General features: G+C 41.2%; 1 protein-coding gene across 1 annotated transcript in view; it reads left to right on the top strand.

Moving 5' to 3' along the window:
• STXBP6 (syntaxin binding protein 6) overlaps positions 1-4,144 on the top strand; it is a 174,637-nt gene extending 170,493 nt beyond the window's left edge. Inside the window, exon 5 of the mRNA XM_008054689.2 lies at positions 1,037-4,144. Within this exon, the coding sequence (XP_008052880.2) occupies positions 1,037-1,060 (24 nt within the window). The 3' untranslated portion in view covers positions 1,061-4,144. The remainder of the gene's footprint in view (positions 1-1,036) is intronic.
• Positions 4,145-24,368: the final 20,224 nt, after the last annotated feature.

Genomic DNA, 24,368 nt, shown 5'->3' with positions numbered 1-24,368 from the left:
GGTTTTTGCTGGAGAAATGGGTTATTGATGTCTTCTAGAATGATACAGAGCACTACTGGGTAGAATCATTGGGATCCACCCTACAAATTCTTAAAAGAGAACCTGGTCAGAATGCAGGTGATGGGGCTTTCTACAAAGTTAATGTCTGCAGAGAATCACCTTTTCTTTGTGCAAAGCATTTCTGGGCCACAGAATCCTAACCCCAGTTGCATCCAGCCCAAACCATAGAGATTAATTCCTAAACAACAGACTCAGCGTACATGAGGAATTACAATTCAACCTCTGTTCTGCCTTCTGGTTCCCATCAGTGTTGGACTCTGGAAAAGACTTGGCTAAGAAAGCAGAGACAAATTTTTAACTTTATGTTTTATACCTACATATCATCATGTGCTCCACCTGGGCTTGGGAACGATACAGTGGGATCTGATCACCTTTATAAACATCTAACGTTTCAAGGGACCATGTGTTCCAACCACCAGCAGAGGAGGAGGAGTAGACCAAGGTAGGATTTGGTATATGGTTTAGCCCTCATCAATAACACAAATTGTCAAGTGCTTTGGACTTGGCTGAATGTCCAGGCTCGATATTGAGTAGATTGTTACAGGTCATCTCTCTACAAGCTGTTGATTTTTAATTCTTCATGAGCCATCAGTGAGTACTTACATTTCAGGGCTGTTGCTTTCTCTGGAAAGCTAGTATCTTGGGAAGTCCAGCTGTTCTGAGGGTAAGTTACTCATTCTGCCTGTGTATTGGTTTTTCTCTGTGTTCCTTCAGTGGGATAAAAAAGCACCACATTCTCTCCCACCTGGACACAAGCACCAGACAAATTACTGTAAGGAAGAGTAGCAAATGGAACGTTCAATGAACTATCTTGAGAAAATGTTGCACATTTGCTAGGTGCCACTGTAAATAGTAATGGTGATCTGCCACAGAGTAGAATCTTGGGGCTGCTTCTCCTTGTGGATGTGCAGAGAGAAGAACACAGTGTAATTGTCCTGCTAATAAGGTCTTTTCTCATTTTTCTCTTCCTTCTTAGCTTGCCATGAAGCACAAGTGTTGAGAAACTGCCTATGCTGGCGACCCTCTTAAGATAAATGGAAGATATTGTGAGCAGTTTTTACAAGAATTCTGGACCTCCGCTTGCTTCTTTTTTTCCAGTATTTGGACATTTAGGGTTTTTGTTTTTCCTTTTCAGACATTAATATGAAAGAAAAGGTGTTGTGTTTATACATTTCCCAAATGATCTTGCAAGAAATGCTACAAAATAGCATTAGCTTCATCTTGGCTTTGTTTTTCTCCAGTGTGTGTGCGTGTTTGAATGGGTTTCTTTTTTAAAAAAATTTTTTTTGTAGTTTGAATATGGAATTTGGACCAAATGATAAACTGAGCTGGGTCGAAACTGGCAACATGTATTTTTTTCCTTTTATATTGAGCAAGAAGGCATTCTAATGTGGTGACACATCAAATGCCATTGTTCCTAGATGAAAATAAAAGTCAAGTAGTGATTGGTTTCAGTCACTCTCCTAGTTACTCTTAATTTGAAGGTTAAAATTCTGTATTATGGAAAACACTTGGATTTATCAGGAGAAACAGCAGTCTTAGATTTTGCTCATTGCATAGTAATCTTCTGCATGAACCATCACCAGCATTCAAAAAAACAAATCAGAATCACAGATAGAAATCTACTTTCTGAGTTGCAGTTTAAATACTCCTGCTACTTGTTTCCAAGCTGATTATTTGGAATTATCATATGAAGGGTAAAAATTTGAGAGTAAAGACCTAAGGAAAAGCTTTTAAAACCCTCTGTGTATGCACAGATGTTTCTCTCTTTTGTCATTGTCTCAATTATGGTAGGTGGTATTGAAAAGAGCTTGTATTTTTTTCAAAAATTGATTTGTCCAGATACAGGTCTGTGTCAATAATAATGTGAAAAGATACTACATTTAAAATCTTTGTCCTTTTACAAAAACATGTCTGTTTTAGAGACAGCCTTACAATGTCCTTGGGAAGCTGCCTTCAGTTCCTTGGTATCTGGTTTTGATGTTGTTACTGCTATCTATTTATTTAACGTAATTTAACATGGGAGTTTCTTGACAAATTGCATTTCATGGTAATTGTGACTTGCCTGGTCTGACATAAAACCCACAGTCACAAAGCCTTTACATTGCAGTCAGATTAAATAAAGTTGGTCACACACCTCCTGATCTCCTGTTAACTCAAGATATCAACATAATATAGGGTTTAGAGTCTAGATGCTTTGTTTCCTAGAAGGTTAAAATGCTAAAACATAAAAGCTGTGTTTTTGGTTTTGTTTTTTTGCTTTTTTTTAAATGAAGCAAGGAAGCAAGCTGCACATCTCAGACACATTGTCAGCCTCTCTCATTGCAAGTACATTGACTTTTAAGCTGCCTGAATCTTCAGGACCTCTTTCTATTCCTTTCTAGCCATTGAGCCAATTGAGTCTATAAGTATCGTAGCCTCTGACAATAGCAGCATAAGATGGCTTTTGGATTTGTTAATGCTGATTTAAATAGCTTATGTTCTCCTAATAATGCCTTCCCAGGGAGACAGAAAGTTTGTCTATTAGGCAGGAAAAAATATTAGGCAGTGCATGTCAAAAGGGAGATGGGATTTTCCAGGGGTAAATTTCTGAATCCTCTTAGAGAGATGATCCAATTCAAGAAAACTCTATAAAATGTACATAAACTATATAAGTTTACTATAATATTTTGTACTTTTCTTTTGGTATCTTAAAAGTTTAAAGAAGCAACATGACATTTGGTGAGTAACATTAGAAGCAATTACAATTTCTAAGTCAAGCCCCAAATATCATTCCAAATAGATTTTGCTTGCAGACCTTAGTTCAGAACACACACACACACACACACACACACACACACGGATGTATTCATCTTCCCAAATTGGATTCTGGTTTCAGAGATAGATAGTTGGTATAAATAATTGAAAGGATAAATCTAAAACCCCCTGACAATCGGCCAAACTCAAGAATAAAATTGGTTGCAAGCTATCTAAAAACAGTGTTTGGGAAGTTGCTTCTAAAGCAGCAGGGGATGAGGTCATAAGCATACTGTGAAATCTGAGATTCTTCCTCCCAGGTAGAATTGTGATAGTTACTCTTGATAAATATGAGTATTCCACATCTTGCCCTCTTTCCTTACTCCCTCTGTTTATCCTTTTAGAACTACAGTTTACTGGAAATAGCCTCGATTAGAAGACCAGCCTTCGGTATCTTCATTAGCCTCATCTATTGACTAGCTTTCTGGTTATGTTCATGCCTTTGACCTTCCTATCTTAACATCCTACCTAGGCTTCCCCCAGAGAGGCCAAAACAGCAATCTCTGCCCATCCTCTACCTCCCAGCATCTTGCAGAGGAGCCCAGTGATAACACAAGTAAAGTCCTTTACTGTCCTTTTGTAGAAGGTGCTGCCGTACAAAATGTTAATAGAATCCAACCTAGAGAAAATTGCTAAAATCACTCACATCACTTGGGACCAGTTTGTGTGGTTGAGCTTGCTAGAAGACATTTCATTTCTGCTTGTTTCATTTCTGTACTTCACTATGAATTTTGGGATACTATATTTCTGTGAAGGACTTCTCAAATTGTGTTGACAATGCATCGAGAAAAGAAACTTTCCAGTGTTACCACTTCTTCCTGGAACATAGCTGTAGCATTCCTCACTAGTATTATTAGATATCTGTGTACAGGAAGTATGCAGTTATTCAGGTTAATGTTTCATATTAAAGAATGTATTTGTAAAATGTAACAAGATCAGTAGTTAACTTTTTTTAAGCTCTGAAAAAGTTAAGATTATGTGTTAGACTTAAAATTACAGTGAAATCTGTTTTAATACTACTTTTGTGGCTAGCAGAGTTTGTGCATTTATGTAACAATATTTACAGGATACCCTAAATAAGGGACATTAAAGATAGGTTTCACTCTTACTTTTCAGAATTGTGACACTGCTGATGTCTGTTGTACAGTTATTAATTCTTCAGAAGTTCTCTAAGATGTCAAAAATAATTTTTGTTTAATTCAGAGTCAAGTAACACCTGCTCTATTGATTCACTATTAAGCAAACCTAATTTTGTCATTAAATATTTTAACTGTGAACTGTGATGAAAGTTTGTTTTAGTTATTTGTGAAGTCCATAAAACACTACCAAATGGGTATACATCACCACATTTTTGATACTGATGGAAAAATCCCATATGCCTAAGGGAAGCCTTGGAACAAAGATTAGCATGATAAAGTTTCATTATATATGTTCTAATGGAAAAAACTCGAAATATCAAGAAGACTAAAGAATTGACCTTAATTTAGGCAATATCCAGCAGAGTTAAGTATTTTCTATTCCTTCTCATGGGTGAAGCAAGTCAATTAATAATTACCTTTCTACTGATATTAGTGATGTGTTCCACTCAAGTACTCTTCATGGCATGTGCCCTCATCTAGCAGACTAGTTTTATGCCCTGTTAGATTGGAAAGAAGATTTGCTCATATGATGTCAATTTATTTTTATGGAAAAGCAATTGCAACTTATTGCATCACCCGTTTGTTCTAGGGAAGTGACTTGGGTGAGTATTGTAGCAGAACAGCCATCTCTGGGCTGGCATGGACACTCAGCAAAGCAGGCGAGGCTGTGAAATACTTCCTGGGAGGACAGTAGGTGGAAGGGAAAGACTGCAGTCTCGGCTTTTCAGAGAAGCGTAGATAGAGATGCGGTTTGGCTAGGTAAGAACCCAGTCTTAAGTTAATTATGCTTTTAAAGGCACCTGTTCGCCGGGCTCGGTGGCTCAGCCTGTAATCCTGCGCCTTTGGGAGGCTGAGGTGAGTGGATTGCCTGAGTCCGCGGGTTCGAGACCCGCCTGGGCAGCAAGACCTCATCTCTACAATAAATCAAAAAATCAGCTGGGCGTGGTAGCGCATGCCTGTAATTCCGGCTACATGGAAGGCTGAGGCAGGAGGATTGCCGAAGCCCAGCAGGTGAGGCTACGGTGGCCGGGAGCTACCACTGCACTCCAGTCTGGGCGACAGAGTGAGACTCCAACTCACAAAAAATAAAAATAAAAAAGAAAAGAAAATAAAGGCACCTGTTCTTGTGAACTAAATTATAAGCCAATTGCCTTGCTAAGATAATTTTTTTTTATTCATATAATGTGTATTTGTTAGCAATTACAGCATGGCCAGCTCTCAAATTTTATGAAAGGATTAATATGAAGAGTGTTTAAAAAAAAAAAAACCCATTAGTGATGCCTTTCCCCTGCTGTCACTGAGAACATATTTAGGAAAAACTCTTTTTATCATAATCATCTGCGTAAACAAGCAGATTGGGCAGGTATGGGAGGAGTTGGAAAGAAGAGGAGGGTTGGTGGGAAACAGCTAGAAATAAATGTCAAAACAAAAAAAACAAAATGCAAATGTCTTAGTATTATTTCCTATTGATACCCATCCCGCTTGCCTCTCCCCCTGGCACATGCTAGCCTGGGTGGAAACTAGACACACGTAGGCACATTCACATAGGCATGCTCAGCTGGCATCCAGAAAAGAGTTGTGCTGTATTCCTAGATGACTCCCTTAAGTTACTTCATGATACCCTTTTGCCCATCTGGACATGGGTAGGCAGGAGAAAATACTCCCAAGAGCCAGTGAAACTGAAAATGCCACGGGGGTGGGGAGCAGGCATTATCAGCGTAAAAAGTGCAAAGACAGACACAGAAAACGAACATACCCTGCCCACAAAGCGTCTCACTTTATTTCTTTGCATGTGAATATGCTAACAATTGTCTGTAATAAGAGAGTGCAAAGGATAGATTCTCTTCTGGTTTGCTTTTTGTTGGGGGTTTTAGTGTTTTGGGGTTTGGTTTCGTTTACTTGAGTCAGGGTCTCACTGTCACTCACACTAGAGTGCAGGGACAAGATCACAGCCCACCACAGTCTCCAACTCCTGGGCTCAAGCCATCCCCCCAAATACCTGGGAGTTACAGGCGTACACCACCACACCTTGGTCTCCCAAAGTGCTGGGATTACAGGCATCAGCCACTATATCCAGCTGGTTTGTGTTTTGAAAACTCAGAAATTACATCTAAAATGACTTTGTATAGCCAAGCCAACCTGATGCCAAATTTGTCTTCATTTATACCTTTACTCAACCTTTTGAGCAGTCTCCATTCTCACTCCGTGTCCTTTCTTGCTTCCTGGCCCTTCTCAAATCCTGCTTGGCTCAACCTTCCTAAGGTGTTACAGATGAGATGTTGGTTTACAGTGGCTTAGGGCAGTTCCTCCACACTGGCTTCCTGTCGCAAGCAATTGGGGACCTTTTAGAAATATATACATTCCATTCCAAAATTTACCTTTTTGCTGTCCCTGAGCATCTTGTGTTTTGTAAAGATTAAAAAAAAAAAAAACAAGACTCCAGCAGGCCCTGGCTGATGAGGCACCCAGCTTCCCTAAATCCTTACTGCAAATTATAAATGCACATTATATTTAATTTCCTCGACAGCAAATTAAAGTTGTCAAGGAAATTAAATATAAAGTGCATTTAAGCTCTATGACTGCTCTAGTGTAACCTGCCTTAACCCCCATTAGGTTTTCTCCCTTGAGCCTCATCTGGAGCCTCAGGATTCTTCCTGAGTTGTGTTTTTACTTCCCCCCTCCCTCCCTCTCTCCTTTCCCTGAAGTTTTCTGCCACATTTTCTTCTTTTCACTGAGTCATGGGCCTGGGCATCACATTTCTTCATGGTGTCTGCTTCAGTGGCCCAGCCCACAGGAGCCTGTGGACAGACCTATGTGACTCTGAGTTGGTTGCTGCTGCGTATTTTTGTTGCTCTCACGTTTTGTCCATGAAACATTTTAAGTTCTGTGATTCTCCAAGATGAAGTTTTTTTAGTTTTTTACTTTTTTTTCCTCCCTGTCTTTTGTATGCTCAACCAGTCAAAGATGCCTGTTTATATGGGGCCCATCCTCATCATACATTCAGACTTAGATGTCAGAGCCTGAACAGGAATCTCTAGCCCTGCAATTCCCAGGTGTCACTTGTCAACATTAGATATGGAGTCTTTGTCCTATGACATTGTATCACAATTGCTTTGCCACTTTATTTGTCAGATGACATGGAAAGGAGAAAAATGAGCCCATGAATTCTCTGAGCTTTTCCCTGAGATCTAAGATGAGGCTTGGATGATCTGCAATTTATGAAGGGAATTCCCATTATATGCTGTGACCATGTGCACCCAATGATCTTCTTAATTGTAACACTGCATTCTTAGTGATGGAAGCCTCAAGCTTTTTTGTTAATTTCCCTTAAAACCATCTTTTTTTTTTTTTTACTGCCCCAGGAAGAAAAATCTGGCTCCTACTATTGAGCACGTTGTTTTATTGGTAGTATAGTGGCTTCTTTTGGGGAGTTTTGTGGGAGTTACTATGACTTATACTGGTAGACACATTTATGTTGGTCTGAAACTCTCCAATATTGAAGGAACCTCGGCATTTAGACAGAAAGAAAATGTGGAGGAAGAAAAATGTATGAATAGCGTCCTACCCCCCACTTTCCAAGATGGAAAAAAATAAAACTTCTTCTTTTAACGGACTTGGATGATGGCAGAGAGCCCCCTCGCGGTGATTTACTGGAGGCAGCCGTTGCATTGTGACCAGAAGGAAGGTCCCAAGTTCACCTGCCCTGCTTTGAAATCCAGCTCATTTTACCAGATGTGTGGCCTTGGGCAAGTGACTAACTTTCTGTGCTTTTTTCTTGGTTTAAAAATGGGGGTGATTGTCTACTTTTCGAGTTATTACAAAGACAAAATGAAATAATGAATGTAAGGCCTTTATCTGCATTTCTGCCACATAAGGGCTCAACGTACGTCATCTCTTCCTTGAGTTACTTCTTTGTTATGAACCCAGAGCAAAGTAGCAAACTTTTCCAGACTTAAGATGCCTGCCAGACTGTGCTGTCGGCTGGTAGAACGGATGTACTTTCCTTAAATCCATGTTGACACAGAGAACATGGGGCAGACATTACCAAACCCCCTCTGGCCATTTTTATGGTCCAGGGACATAGATTCCTTGGCATTCAATAATAGCCTCTCTGGGAGGAAGGAGAAAATCCTGGCCTATAGACATCCAGAGGTGGCCACTTGCTGGAAGAACTTTCCTCAAAGGCTAAGCTTATAAGAAAGAGTAAAGTGAAACAAATTGGTCTCCCTGTCTATGTCACCAACTATGGGGATGGAAATAAATGGTTTCATGGTCTGGGAGATTGACATGTCCTTTGCATAATAATTCATACTCCTCTTTTAAAATGAAGTACAAGGTTATTCTACAGATGTATCGGTGTAATTCCAAGGATGCTGAGAAAACTTTGTCAAAAATAACCATTCTCGAATGGCTTAAGTTGAGAGTCATTTAAAGAGAGCCATTTACTCCTTAAATTAAACTTGGGCCTAGAATGAAGATAACCTTAAGAGGGAAAAGGAAGTAATTCATATCTCACTAAAGAGTATAAGGGGGACCCAAAAAAACCCGGAATTATCTTTTTAAGGGTGGACCCCTCGTAGTATAAGTTTCCCCCACCTGGTGAGTGTTCTAGGAAAACATCAGCATCAGTGTTGACAGCTAGTATTGTCGTGAGAGGCCACATTCAATTTCAGGGGATTTTTTTTTTCCTGGAGATTCTTTCAATGCATTTGCCCATTTCATGATGGGTGATTTACGAGGGCATCTTAGTTTTCAGCAGTTTTTGACCCAAAACAGCATGATCCATACCACACCCTTCCTATTCACCAGATCTCACCCCAAGATACTTTCTTGTTTGTTTGTTTCCCTGGATGAAAATAAGTGTTTTGCCGATGTGGAAGAGGTGAAACAAAAAATGGCAGAAGCACTAAAAGGCATCAAAATCAACAAATTCAAAAACTGTCCCCAGGTGGGTAGTTGACAGTGGGCCTGGGGTGGAAAAAGGGTCTCCAGAGGTGTATTGCATTAGCTGGGAGTACTTTGACGGCGACTGAAGTTTAAACATGTAAGAATAAATACACAGTTTTTTATAAGTAAATTATGGGTTTTTTTATGGAAGCATCTTGAGGCATTCAGCTAAAAGAAGAAAAGAAAATCTCAGAAGAACTATGTTGTCAGCAGCTGTTTTCCCACAGTTGTCATGGAGCTATTCATTACCAACATTATTATTAAATCATGTGTAAAGGACTATCCAGGCAAGAGGGATCAGGAAAGTTGTAATAGTAAACCTGCCCCAACCAAAATCCCAAACTCTCTCTCCCTATAACACCCTATGTATCATTGTTTTTACCAATTGTAATTTATGCAAATTCATTTTTAAAAAAATTAGGATCCTTCCTAGCAGAGAGCCTTCTGGCTTTGTCACTAGTTTTGTGTTCTCAGGCAAATTATATCATTTTCCTGTATCTGGTTCTTTGTGTTTCAAAGGAAAGTAATCCCCAGGCTGCCTGCCTCAGAGGCCTGGTGAATGAAATGAGATGGAATTTGAAAGAACTCTGGGAAGTACAAAGTGCTGAGGAGGTGTGGGTTACTCACTAAAACCTTGGGCTTCCATGGTCCCACCCAACCTTTAGGAGATTCCTCTATCTACCATCACCTCTTCCCCTAGAGGTCCATCTTTGTGGCACTAGGTGGTATCATGACTTCTCCCTCCCCCTCAAAGAAAAAAAGTCTCTCCAGACATTTCAGTTCTATTTGCCATCATGGGTAATGGAACAAAGGCAATGGTAGGAGATAGTCCCAACTGGTGAGGAAAGGAGACAACTGGACTGGAGATCATGTCCAGGGGAAAAGATTTAGGGCAGTCCTGGGCTGAGGGAGAGCACAGTGTTAAAGGGGCCAGCCTGGATACTGTCTACTCCAGGCCCACTCACAACCACTCACCTGGGAAAACTTGTTGAAGACAAACAAAACAAAATTTCAGAAACTAGTCAGGGAAGTCAGACATACTCGCTCCTCCTGCACCGGGACTGAACTGAGGTACACGCTGGTCCTTACTGGGTCTGGTCATCCTAATGTGAGAGTAACGTGGAGAACCACAGAAATGGCCGGTCTTGAAAACTCTCTGGGTAAAAAGGAAAGGAATGGTGTTTAGTCAGTTATCCCAGGGAGACAGAATACAGATGGAAGGACACAGTCCAAGGACATCCTTTCAAATAGAGGGGAAACTTGGCTCTCCTTAGCTTCACTACCTGAGAGCGGCATCATCATCCTGACTAGGGGACCCCAGCAGCCAGCTCTGTGCTCCTCTTCAGAGGTGCCTCACCTGGTCTCATTTTCCCTTCAGAACCAGCAGGAGAAAGAACTGGAAAAAGCCTACGGCTGAGCTGGTCTAAGTCATCTACTTCGTATTTCTGATCCTCTGGGCTCCCCTACAATTCTCCACATTGGGTGAGCCATTCTCCCTGATACAAGGTGGCCATCATGCACATGCTACCCACCTGCAATGCTAGACGAGAGAGTTTGAAGACACCACAAGGAGGAAAGAATGTGAACCACAGGCACCCCCACTGGGCTTCCTTCAAGCCTCTGTTCCGTTTTGCCCTGAAAGGAAAATTCAGTTCCTCCCCTGAGGTGGAATGAGAGTGAATGAAGGCAAAAGGAGATTGATGTTGCCACATGAGGGGGTGTGGGGAACTCTAACAAGGATTATCCTTATAAAGTATGAGTGGCAGGAAGGGGTGATGAGGGAAAAGTCTGAATCTACTTTCTGTAGCCATTGAAAGGTGTCCCAGAGTAGTCTTGCCTGTTGACAGATGATGACTTCTAAAACTTGCAAGCCTTCATTCCACAAGCGAACTCACAAAAGACATTGGCCTAAAATCTTACTGTAGGGTTTTATTTAGAAAAAGAAAGCCTTAAATATGCTTCCCAGGTCTGCTTGGACATAGAGAGCTCTACCCCCCTGAGACCAGTCAGGCCCATGAATAAACGCCACCTCATTTTTCACTATGTTTCACCTGGCCTGGCCACTTCTCAGTTCTCCAAACACAACAGGCTCTTTTGCACCTGAAAACCTTCACATGTGCTGTGTCTGCTGCCAAGAAGACTTCTTTCCCCTCACTCTTAACACAGATGATCATTTCTTGACTATCAAATCTTCACTTAAATGTCTTCTGAGAAAGACCCTGCCTGACTACTGCATCTAAAGTAGACCTCTGTGGTTTTCCCTTCTCATGGCATACCCTTCTTCCCTACCACAGAATTTATAGAAATGTGCACATATAAATTTGTTTACTTCTTTACTGTCTTGCCAACAACAATACAGTAAGCTCTGAGAGACCAGGAACCGTGTCTCTTTTCTTCTAAAGGATGTATCCAGGGCCTCAGATTTACCAGACACTCAAAAGTAGATTCTTTTTAAATGAATGGACCTGGCCGATGCTTAAAGTCCCCCTGCAGAAGAACACACATGGGAGTTCTCAGGAAAAAAACTAAACAAATAACTAAACATATGAAAAGTTACTCAGCCTCACTCATAATTAGAGAAATGCAAATTTTTGAAAAGGTAACATTCAAAAGCTTGGTTACACTTGATAATCAAATACTATTCAAAGGGATTTCAAATTGAGACCAAGTTTTGGAAAGCAAACCATCAGTTTGTCAGGATTCAGACTGCTTGCACTTCGCACCCCAACTCAGCCCCACCCCAGGTCTGTGCTCTTTGGGTCCCCAGCCTCTCCCTCACTCAGCACTGTCTACCACCCAGGACACTGCTGCTCAGCGCACCCTCATTAGATCAGCTGCATTACTTACAAGTTCCTCCAGCCTCTGGAAGACAGAAAGCAGTTATCGCAGGTCCCTTCATTCACCAAAATAAATAGATAAATAAAATAAACCCTGCTTGTTATTGTCCTGTTTCATATTTGACATTGGCATGTACTTTCACCGTTACTGTCCAACTTTGGCAGCCATGCATTTTCCCTGACTCAGCACTTTTCTTTACCCTGGGATTCTGAATAGGAAGGGAAGGAAGGAATGATGGATTTCTAAGCTGCAAAATTATGTATCTGTTGTATTGGTCAATCTTTTTACTCATTTGTGCCAGTTATCAATTTGTTACTCCCAGTTCCAAATCTGTCTTTGCCCTGCTTTGTAGTACTGAAGAAGGACTCTGTGAACGTTGTACCTTCTACTTCTGAACCCCTTAGTGGTTAGCTACTTTTTACTCATTAACAGTTCCTTATATTAAAATCTTCCAGGCCGGGCGCAATGGCTCACACCTATAATCCCAACACTTTGGGAGGCTGAAGTGAGAGGATTGCCTGAGCCCACAGGTTTGAGACCAGCCTGGGCAATTTGGCAAGACCTCATCTCTACAATAAATCAAAAAATTAAGCAGACATGGTGGCGTGTGCCGGTAGTTCCAGCTACTTGGAAGACTGAGGCAGAAGGATCACCTGAGCCCAACAAGTCGAGACTGTGGTGGCCAGGAGCATGCCACTGCCCTCCAGCCTGGGTGTCAGAGAGTGAGACTCCAACTCAAAAAAAAAAAAAAGCAAAACATCCAATTCTGGATTAAGATGGCTGACATGAGGCAGCTAGAGTAAGTTTCTTTTATAAGGTAAGCCAAGATAGAGTTTCCTCAACACCCAGAGACCAACGAATCCAGCAGTATGCCCCATGATCCCAAAGGAGTGATAGTAACCACTCAGCACCAAGAAGAAGAAGAAAAATCCACTGACCTGGGCTGGAACTGGCCATACCCTTTCCTTCACATCCACAGTCCACCACAGCCTCTGGACACAGTAGGGAAGGTGGGTGATGGGAATTCAGGAGTTTTGTGCTCCTCCCTAAACCTGTAGGGCCCCTTGAGAATTGTGAGACATACCCTCCGCCAGTCCTTCACAGGAAACTGCCTTCCCCACAGCCATGCTCTGCCGTGGAGTGGTGCAGGAAAAAACGCTTGAGCAGCACCAACCACCATTTCCCAGGAACTCGCCCCTTGCAGAGTGGAGCAGCAGCTTTCCGGGCAAATTCTGAGGCTGCAGAAAGCTCCTGGCTGGGCAGGTTGCCTGAGAACACCTGTGACGCTGAGGTCAGCTGTGCCTTGACATTTGGATTACAGAGTGCCTGAGACCAAGACAGGAGCCATGTGAGATGCATTACCATAGCAACCTCTCACTTCCCTTGTGTCCTTTTCTGGGTCTGCTCTGCACAACCAGCATTGCCCCAGTGGCTTGAGACTCCCTTCTAACTCGCACTGGGGCAGGCAAAAGTGCACACTTGCAGGGTGCTTCATTTCTTTCTCCTGCAATAACCCAAAAGACTCAAAACAGACAGAAAACTTGGGAAATCCCCAGAGCTTCATCTCCGCCTAGGTGGCTGGGCATTTCCTCAGAGCAACACTCTCTAAGAAGAAACCCTACACCCACCATCATAGCTGGCTTTCTCCCACAAGTGCTACCTCCTGGCCAGAAACCAACAGTATTGCTAACCACATCAGATATAATACCTCCTCTCTGGGGAAGATCAGATCCCAAGTGCCAGCTAGCACCTTTCATGCCACTTCGGCCACACAGGACCAGTGCAGGTACACAGCATAGGGCTGCCACATCTTGCAATTGAGAAACTCACCACACCAAGGCTATATATAACCATGGGAACCCTACAGTTTCTACATCAGCCCCTGCCAACCTCAAATAAGAGGAAATTGTCTACCCAAATGAGAAGGAACCAGAAAAATAACTCTGACAATATGACAAAAGAGTTCTTTAACACCCACAAAAGACCACACCAACTCTTCAGCAATGAACACTAACCAAAATGATATTGTTGAAATAGCAGACATAGAATTCAAAAGGTTTGTGATAAAATTGGTCAGCAAACTTCAGGAGAAAGTTGAAAACCAACATAAAGGAATTTTTAAAAAATCGTTCAGGACATGGATGAAAGATTCTCCAAAGATATAGACACCATTAAAAGAAAAAGCTGAAATTCTGGAAATGAAATAAGTATTTAGAGAAGTGCAAAATGCAATGGAAAGATTTAACAGATTAGAACAAGCAGAAGAAAGAATCTCAGAACTCGAAGACAAGGCTTTTGAATTATCCCAATTGGGCAACAATGGGGGAAAAAAATCAAGAGAACAGAACAAAGTCTCTAAGAAGTATGGGATTATGTAAAACATCCAAACCTAAGAGTCATTAGGTGTTCCTGAGGAAGAAGAGAAAGCAACAGGTTTGGGAAATCTATTTGAGGGAATAATGGAGAAAAACTTCCCAGGTCTTGCCAGAAATCTAAACATCCAGATGCAAGAAACCCAAAGAACCCCCAGAATACTCCCTGCAAAAAAAGTCATCACCAGGCATACAATCAATCATCCAGTTATGCAAAGTTAATGTGAAGGAAAGAATTTTAAGAGCAGTGAGACAAAATCATCAAATAACTTAGAAAGGTAAACCTACCAGACTAACAGTAGACTTCTCAGAAGAAATCCTCCAAGCCAGAAGGGAGTGGGGCCCTATCTTCAATCTCCTCAAACAGAATAACTATCAGTCAAGGATTTTGTATCCTGCAAAACTAAGTTTCATAAATGAAGGAGAAATGAAGTCTTTTGCAGAAAAGCAAAGAGGGAGGGAATTTGTCACCACTAGACAAGCTCTATCAGAAATATTCAAAAGAATCCTAAATACTGAAACAAAGAGCTAAAATACACCAGTAGAAAAATGCTGGAAATGATAAATTTCACAGACTTTAGGGAACACCAACACAATAGAGAAAATAAATAAACAAAGCAACTAGTATGATGAATGGAGTGGTACCTTACATATCATTATTTAAATGTGAATGGTCTCAATGCCCCACTAAAAAGATATAGGCTGACAGAATAGGTAAAACACACACACACACACACACACACACACACACACACACACACACACCTCAAGTATCTGCATGTTCATCGCAGCACAATTCACAATTGCAAAGATGTGGAATCAACCTAAATGCCCATCAACTGATCAGTTGATAAGGAAAATATAGTATATATACCATGGAACACTGCACAGCCATAAAAAAGAATGAAATCATGTCCTTTGTAGCAACATAGATGGAACTGGAGATGATCATCCTAAGTAAACAAACTTAGAAAAAGAAAACTAAACACCGCATGTTCTCATTCATATGTGGGAGCTAAATGGTCATAAAGATGAAAATAATAGACACTGGGGACACCAATACGGGGAGAGGGGAAACGGCAAATGATCTAGCTTCCTATTTTGCTAAGATCAGGACTATCCTACTTAAAATAATTTCCCCCGCTTTCCTAAGTTCTTTTATATCTCTACATGCCCAACTGTAATAGTCCTCTGCCAACCTGAGGAGGGCCTGTCTTCTGGAGCCCTTCATCTCCTCCTGCTGCTTCCAGGACCTTGTTCCAACACCCATAGCCTCCATTCCTTGTGTCTTTGGTCCATGCTTGTCTCCTCTAATGTAAAGTCTTTAAGATACCATCTTCTCACCACCTCTGTACAACAAAAGTCATGGGGGAGTTATCTTGAATCACTAGCCCTTCCAAGTGTGGTTTCCTTCCCCATCCCACTTCTGTGACGGCTCTCTCAGGTATGTCCTAATAAAAAAATCTAGTGACCAGCTCTCTGTAGGAGCACTGGAGTCTTCTAGTCTCCAGCTCTCTGACTTGCCTTCTTCCCAACCCTTAAGAGCATATTTTTTCCAAAAATTCTCTCCTGCTCCTCTTCTGTTTTGCCAAGTCAATGAATTTATTCCGTTAACTAATTTTTTTTACTTTTATTCCATAATACTGCTCTAGTTTTGACCTTTCTCCTGAACTCTTGAACTAAATTTCTAACTTCCCTGATAGAAATTTCTACATAGCTCAATATATCAAATCTAAATTCATCTTCTGTCTTTGCAAGCCTATTTTCCTTCTTTTAACTTTCTATACAGGCTTAGAATGTAAGCTCTCCTTGATTATTTCTCCCTTACTTAACTATAAACTAGAAATAGTAGTAGTACATATCATGAGATTGTGTAGGGCTAAAATTTTGTTGTGAACCCATTAACAGAGTTATTATTTGATGTAATAAATATTATCCATTCAAGTAGTCTGTCAATTCTATTTCTTAAACACATCCTTTCCTACATGTATTTTTCCATCACTGCCATTGATCTAGCTCTAATCCTCATCAAGTTCTACTGAACTACTCAAGTTGGTCAACTTTTATCAATAATGTACCATATGCAATGTGTTTTGCATGTACTGTTATGGAGATGTTCACAAGGGAGAGAAATACTAAGATAATTCATCCCAGCCTCAAATATTTCTACTTTAGTGGGGAAGATAAATATATAAATTGAATGCAACTCAAAATAAAATGAGGGCTGCACTAGAGATTAGGGATTTCAATAGCATTCTCCTGTCTGGTCTATCAAAACCTGCCTGAAAGTATGTCAGATTCATCTTCAGAAAGACAATCTATCTTCAGGAAGACAATTCATATGCTAACCAAGGCCAAAGAGGGAATCAAATAGAATGAAATAGGTTTGTAGAAGACAATAGGGAGTGGTGTAGACTGTGGCAAGCTGAAAGTGCATTTGTGTGTCCTAAAGGGGCATACTGCTACTCAGTTTCAGTCACTGTGGCAATATGGGAAGAAAGTCAGTGCTGCCAGATCCTCCAATATTTTTAGAGAGGCCAATAACAGATATTTTATGTGAAACATTCCATTTGAAAACACATCAGTACACAAAACCATAATAAAAAATATTGATTAATAAAAAATAAAAAAAAAAACACATCAGTAGATAACATCTGTCCTTTTGGCTGCCAGTTTGGGAGGCCCTTATTTATGTTCCTTTTCTGCTCAAAACTTTTAGGGCATCTTTATTATCTGCAAACTAAAATCCAAATTCCATAGTCTGGCATACAAGGCCCTATATGATCTAACCCCAACCACCTTCCCACCCCACTCCTCACTTTGACACCTGATGATAGCTCAATCATAATTCTACTCTGAGAAACCACCACTTTTCCCACACTGGATGCTGGGCCTGGGATGCTATCCACCTCAGTTTCGTTCAAATCCTGCCTGTCTTGCAGGGCTCCATTCAATACTTCCTCTTCCCCCAAAAATCTCCCTGATTTTTTTTGTCAGGCTGAAGTAGTCAATACTTCCTGAGCACTCTTATCTCTTTTCTAGGTGCTCTAGAACATTCTGCTGTATATCATAGATGTAATTGGTCTTATTGCTAGGCAGGTGGCTCCCAGAGAACTGAGACCAAATCGCAATTATGTCTGCACATCTAAGAACACACATTAGTAGATACTCAATAAATGTGTGTTCATGTATTGAATGAATACATGAATAACAATCTGCTGCCACAATGCCTTATGAGCTCTTCCCCCTTCTATGGTTTAAAAGCAATTTGTTCCCCCAAAACTCATGTTGAAATTTGATCCCTAATGTAGCAGTGTTGGGAGGTGGGACCTAGTGGGAGATGTTTGGGTCATGGGGGTGGCTTCCTTATGAATGGAGTGAAGCTCTCCTGTGGGGGTGAGTTCTTGCTCTCAAGTGAATTAGTTCCTATGAGAGTGAGTTTAAAAATAAAAAATACAAAAAAAGATGTGGGGTACGATTCAGGCTTAGGTATACAAATTTTCATTATGAAGGTTACCTTGCTGATGAGGTGTGCCTCCCCACCCCAACAATTTCCCACTACTGCTCCCCCACCCCCAGCAGTTTCCCATTACTGCCAAACCCTTTCTTATAACATTATGATAATTGTTCAAGGTCTGCTTTTAAGTGAGAACATGTGGAATTCAGTTTTCTGTTTCTGTGATAGGTCACTGAGTATGATAGAGAGAGTGAGTTTTTAAGGGTTTGACTTCTTCAGTTTCTCTTTCTTGCTTCCTCTAACACCATGTGATCTCTTGGTACACATCCACTCCCCTTCCACTTTCTGCCATGAGTGGAAGCAGTCTGAGGCCTCATCAAATGTAGCCACCGATTTTTGAACCTCCCAGCCACCAGAATCATGAGTCAAATAAGCCTCTTTTCTTTATAAATTACCTAGCCTCTCATTTTCTCTTATAGCTACACTAAACAGATTAAGATACCCCCTAACCCAAGAAAAGATCAAATTAAAGTATTTTTTAATCTTTAACCTTATTTTACTGTTTCTACTTAGATATTAATTTTTGAATATTTTTAGCCTCAAGATAACTGAACCTAAACTCTGCTAAGGATTGTGTGTGTGCACTTGTGCGTGTGCACACATTGGACAAACCATTTCTCTAAGCCTTAGTTTTTTCATTTGTAATATTATAAATTAATAATAATTTCATAGAGTTTTTATAGAAAGTCAGTGAGACAGTACACATAAAGTACTTATCATGATGATATGCATATTGTAGGCATTCAATGTATATTAACTTTATCACCATGGTGGTTATGAGAAAGCTGAAGTTCTCATCTTCACAACAAAATCAATTTGAAATATTATTGAAACTACAGGTACCCATGAACTATGGCAATGCATAATGTGCAAAGAATATTATAAAACCCTAAATGACAATGAAAAAGAAAGAGAATGAGAGTGTAATGGACTTGGAATGTAAAGGCCATTATGTGCCAATGGTAAGAACCTAAGATAGAGATGACACTAATGGTCTTGACCAATGAAACTCTGTAGTAGTAGCTGGGAGGAGTGTGGCAGATTGTTTTACACTAAAATATACATGTCAGCAGCACATCTGATGTTTCCTAACTGTTAAGTGAGATGGGGTTGGAGGTGGGGTGGGGCAGAGAGTGGGAGAAGCAGACCTGGTCTTTTATAAGCAGGCTTAGGTCTTGGGAGTGGGTTCTGGTGATAGACTCTTACATTCCAGATATCTCATGTCTGCTGAAGGTTTCTGCTTAGGCTCTTTTCAGGGGTAGTATGTATGTAGATCATGCATTTAGTCACCCAAAGGTGAGAAACCCAAGAGCCAGGAGAAACTTTAAGAGGAAATACCCATCCCCAACAGGTGAATGTCTAAATCACCTGGAAAGAATTTTTTTTTCTTCTTTAACTGACTTGATGGCACTTTTTGTAATCTACTCATCCTCCAGAGATCTTTACTCCCCCTGGCTGCTTTAGAAAGCCGCTATCAAATTTGTACAAGGAATATATTTCTTTTGTTCAGATGGACTAGAAACAGACCTATGAGAAACACTATCAATGACTATAACCTTTATATAACAAAGTACCAGGACAACCGAAGAGTTTGGTTTGAGAGGGTCCTTGTGGTAGACTGAATAATGCTGCCTCCCTAAAGTGTCCGCGTCCTAACTCCTGGAATCTGTGAATATGTTACTTTACATGACAAAAGATATTTTGCAGATATCTTGAGATGAAGATATTATCCTGGATTATTAAGGTAGGCCCAATATAATCACAACGGTCCTTGTAAGAGAAGGGCAGGAGAGTTAGAGTCAGAAAAGGCAATGTGATAATAAAAGCAGAGAGAGAAAGATTGAAAAATGCAAAACTGCTGGACTTGGAGATGAAATAAGGGGCCACAAGACCAGGACTGCAGATGGCCTCTAGGGCTAGAAAAGGCAAGAAAGCAGATTCTCCTCTAGAGCCTCTAAAAGAAACATAACTTTACTAACACCTTAACTTTAGGACTTTTAACCTCCAGAACTATAAAATGATAAATTTGTGTTGGTTTAACCAACTGAAATTGTGTTAAGCTTTTACGGAAACAATAAAAAACTTTAACCCCCAAGGTAAAGTGTGTGAGCTCTCAGGAGGACTCTTATACAAGGTAGGGGGTAGTGGTGTCCCTCCAAATCCAAGGAGAGCCAATAGCTCCTCTCAGGCCAACCTTGGTCATGATCAACAAGCATTTATTGATGACTTCTGGATCTCTCCTGGGAATGGAAATATGAATTCAGACCACAACCTCAAGGATAGATCCACATGAAGGACAATAAAATGTTAAGGCAGACTATGCCAAATGAGTGACACCTTCATCTAGGTGTTAGACATTCAGAGAAGGGAACCATCCTTGCTTGCCAGAAGAAAATGCTGCTTCTCCTGCTCAGCATTTCCACGACAGGCATGGAGCTGTGTATCCAGATTTGCCCAGGACAGTCCATGTTTATATCAGTTGTCCTGGTATAACCATGAAATAGAGATTCCTTTCATTCTCAAAAGTACGTGTCTTCATGGCAAATCACATAATCACTCTGATAGGACATTACACAAGAAGCCAATCGAACCACCATACCCTGTTAGAAATAACTTCGAGCTTGAATATCAACTCAGTATCAAAAAAGATCCCAAAGTTTTTGTGCCACTGATCCCTCACTTGGAAACACTTTAAATTGATTAAGTAAAACAAACATGTCGGTAATACTTAATTGTCTTAGTCTATTTTGTGTTGCTACAACAGAACACCTGAAACTGGGTAATTTATTATGAACAGTAATTAATTTGGCTCATAGTTCTGGAGGTTGATAAGTCCAAGACTGAGGGTCTTGCTAGGTTCTTCTTGCTATATCATCCTATGGTGAAAGAGTGAATTTCAAGACAGCACAAGAAAGGAGGAGGAGATAAGGGGAAGTGAGGGAAGGGGAGAGGAAAGGAGAAGAGAGGAGAAAAGAAGAGGAGAGGAGAGAAAAAGAGAGCAAGAGGGCACCAAATTCTCTTTTATAACAAACCCACTCCCACTATAACAAGTCCACTCCCAAGATAACATTAATCCAAGATCCATTAATGAGGGTGGAGCCTTCATAACCTAAACACTTCCCATTAGACCCCACCTCCCAATACTGTTGCTTTACGGATTAAGTTTCCAACATATGAACTTTGGGGGACACATTTAAACTATAGCACTGACATACAGTCCTCAGATTCTCTTATTGACAAACTGAAGGAAGGAAACTTAAACTATGTTATCCAATGAGATTCGGTGGTTTTAATTATGACACCTTCCCTAGCTGAAGCAGCTGAGAAGGTGTTTGATTGGATTTGGTTTGGGCTGGGTTTTAAGCAACACTTATGAGCAGGATAGTGGTGTTGGGTGGAGGTATTGGTATTGGTGGTATCGGATGGTATTGGTGGTATTAGGTGGAGGGCTGGGGAAGAAAACAGGAGGAAAGCGTTTAAGAAAAAGGATGCACAAATAAGCAACCTGAAGGAAAAAGACTGAGTTATAGATGTCTTGCCATATTCATTAGGCTTGAAGAGCAATCATTGATTCTACCCCTGGCCTTGATTCTCAAAGTGCTGTCCTTTGAAAGACACATCCTGCTCCAGATGGAAGGTTAAACACTGGGGTGCCTCTGAACTCTGAGTCTGTGCTTGTAGGGTTCTTAGGAGTATAAAGGTGAGAAAGATGTGTGGTGCTTCAAATCTGTCACGTCAAACCAGGTGTGGGCCGAATTATGTCACTCAAATCGGTCCATAAAGAGATGAAAATTAAAACGCTGACAAAATGAGCACATCAACTTATTGAAAACTATTTAATATGCTCAAGTTCACACCTACCTTTGGTGGATTTTAATGAGACTCTGTCTTCCAGCTGTTTTTTCTTCTTTCAACCAACTTATCAGCCAGGATTAATATAACATCTAATGCTAGATGTCTTTTTTGGGCATCTCTTATTTCTTTTTAAATTCCTCCTTGTTCTCTCTCCTTCCCTGGGATAACACCACCAGGGACTTCCAAGCAGCCCCCTGGTTGAGTTTGCTGCTGATTTTAGTCTAGTTTTCCTTACCTTTGCGTCTTCTACCTCAACACTCCCTTCTCTTTCCTCTCCTCCTCACTTCAGGCCTCCTGGAGGCAACACTAACTTTTCTCCCAAGTTGTTTATGTGGTTCTGAGAGGGGAAAAAAAGAGGAGGGGGGGAGAAATGGATGAGGAGAGGAAGCCTGAGGTGGGAGGCATGGGGAGGAGAAGGAGTGGTAAAGAGCCAAGGGAAGAGTAGGGAGGAGGAGAGAGGAAGAAAATGCAGGAAGAAGAACAGAATGACTGAGGTGAGGGGAAAAGACACCAGGAAAACTTCCTGGTCAGTCACAAGCCCTGTGTCCCCTCCATGTTTTAGTGTCTCGGATGAGCTGAAAACACGTCTATGGGAAGTCGTAACACTCACCAAACCCTTGACAGCAGCTATTCTTCACAGAGCTTGTGAACAATTGCCCGCCTGCCAGTGTCTGACTGAAATAATAGCTGTACCTACAGGATCATTTGGAAGACAGATGGCGAAGGCAACCCCATTCATCTGCCAGCAGCCGTTTCATAATTCTCATGGTCCTGTCGGGCCAGGATGGGAAAGCAGAATGCAGTCTTGCTAATTATTAAAGTTCATTAAACTGTTGTGTTTAAGGTAGTTCCCCCACCCCATTCCTGTCCTGCTCCTCACCTCAGCCCCACTGTGCCAACCCCTCCTCTAAGGTGCTTTTGGGAATGCCTTTAGCACCCTTGGGAAAAGCAGATCTCTAAAGCCTAAAAGACTTGATGTTTACTTGGTAGGGATTTTTTTTTTTCACTCTGTCCTCTTTCCTTCTTGCAGTTCCAAAAAAGGGTCCCTACTATTTACTGCTTCCATAATTCTGGCTCAGCAGTATTCCATATTTCAAAGACTGGATGACTTTTCCTTTACTGAGTTGCCATTTTCTACTTAGATCACCAGACGCTTCTGTTATTATTTTTACAGAATGCATTAAGCCAAAGACATCCTCTCAATGCAATGTTTATGGATTTAGGGAACCTTTAAGATCTCTCTGTCATTCCTACACATCTGAATGATATACTGGTTTTCATTCAAAGGCAATTTTTGAGAATACTAAGTGAACGTGAACAGGAGTGAGACCCTACAAAGGAGAGTCTGCTTTATGAACATTAACCTGCGCAGTGAAACAGGACCCATGCTCACTTTAATGCTCTGCAGTCACCATCTTGAAATTCTTTTGAACAAGAGCCCTGCGTTTTCATTTTGCGCTGAGACCTGCCAATTATGTAGCTGGTTCTGCCACAATGTAGTCCTATACTGGAATAGAACTGGTGAGGGCTCAGGCAGGAATATCTCCTGAGCCAAAGGTAAGAAGAAACCTTGGGGGTAACAGACATCAGCAAGTGGAGGAGAAGGCAAAGATCAGACCATGCAGCAAAGGAAACACAGACAGTGAATATTAGTGTTCTTGTGAGCACTACCTCAGGCAGAGGTCTACTTTTGATGTTTTGGCAAAATCAAGTTTCCAAGCCTGAGACAACACAGACCCCAGATCACTATAAATTCACCAAGGTCACAGAACCACCTGTGATACCTCTTGGGAAACAGTTGGCTGATGTTGATTTTATGACTACAGTACCAATTTCACTGTATACCAGTTCTACTGAAACTTCAGCTCAAGATGCATTAGAAGGATTTGTAAGAAATAAGACTGCAACCTAAGTGGGAGCCTGTAAAGGGAAGGTTTTAAATGCCAGATTGAAGAGAAAGAGGAGGCTCCTTAATAGTGGGGGTAGGAGAGAGACTGTAGGAGTTCTGGCTCTCCCCAGGAAGGAAATAGTCTTTCTAGACAGATCTGGTACTTTGTTCCCAAGGCATGGACAAGAATAAAAGGCCTTGGATAGTAACAAACAACGCACTACCAACTTTCCCCTTTGGCATGGCCCCCACCCACTATCTACTTCCTCTTCCACCCCACAAACACATACAACAGAAAAAATCCACCTGTTGTCCCCAGGTTTGGCCATGCTGCTGCCTCAACCTCCCTCAGACTCAAGTTATGGACATTAAGCATGCCTGAATCCATACCTCTGATCTCTCCCATGTTGCTTGGGTGAATAACCCCACCCACAACCCTATCTGTGGCAGACATAATTTTAAGAAAAGCCTCGGCAACCATTCATCCTTGTGTAATCTCCCCACCTTGAGTGGGGGTGGATCCTGTGAGTATGATGAGATACCCTTCCCATGATGATGCTATGCTATACGACAAAGGGAATCCTGCAGATATAAGTAAGACTACAAATTAGCCAGGGTGGTCCTCTTCTCATCATGTGGGCCCTTTAAAAGCAGACAGCTTTCTCCTGCTGGTGGTAGAAGGGCAAGTCAGAGAAATTATACCACAAGACGGATTCGGCGCAGCAATGCTGTTTTGAAGATGGAGGGGAACATGTGAGAAGGAATGTGGGCAGACTCTGGCAGCAGAGGGACCCCTAGCTGATGGTCAGCAAGGAAGCAGAGACTTCAGTCTTACAGCTTCAAGGCACTGAATCCTGCCAACAATCTGAGTGGCTTAGAAGATTCTTTTCTAGAGCTTAAAGATAAGAGTCAAGTCTGGCCGATATCTTGATTTTGACCTTTGGAGACCCTGAGCA

This window comes from Carlito syrichta, unplaced genomic scaffold (assembly GCF_000164805.1).
Source record: "Carlito syrichta isolate Samal-C Ts95f unplaced genomic scaffold, Tarsius_syrichta-2.0.1 Scaffold297942, whole genome shotgun sequence".
Taxonomy (NCBI): Eukaryota; Metazoa; Chordata; class Mammalia; order Primates; family Tarsiidae; genus Carlito; species Carlito syrichta.
Note: the sequence above shows the minus strand (reverse complement) of the source record. Positions and strands in the feature narration are given on the sequence as shown.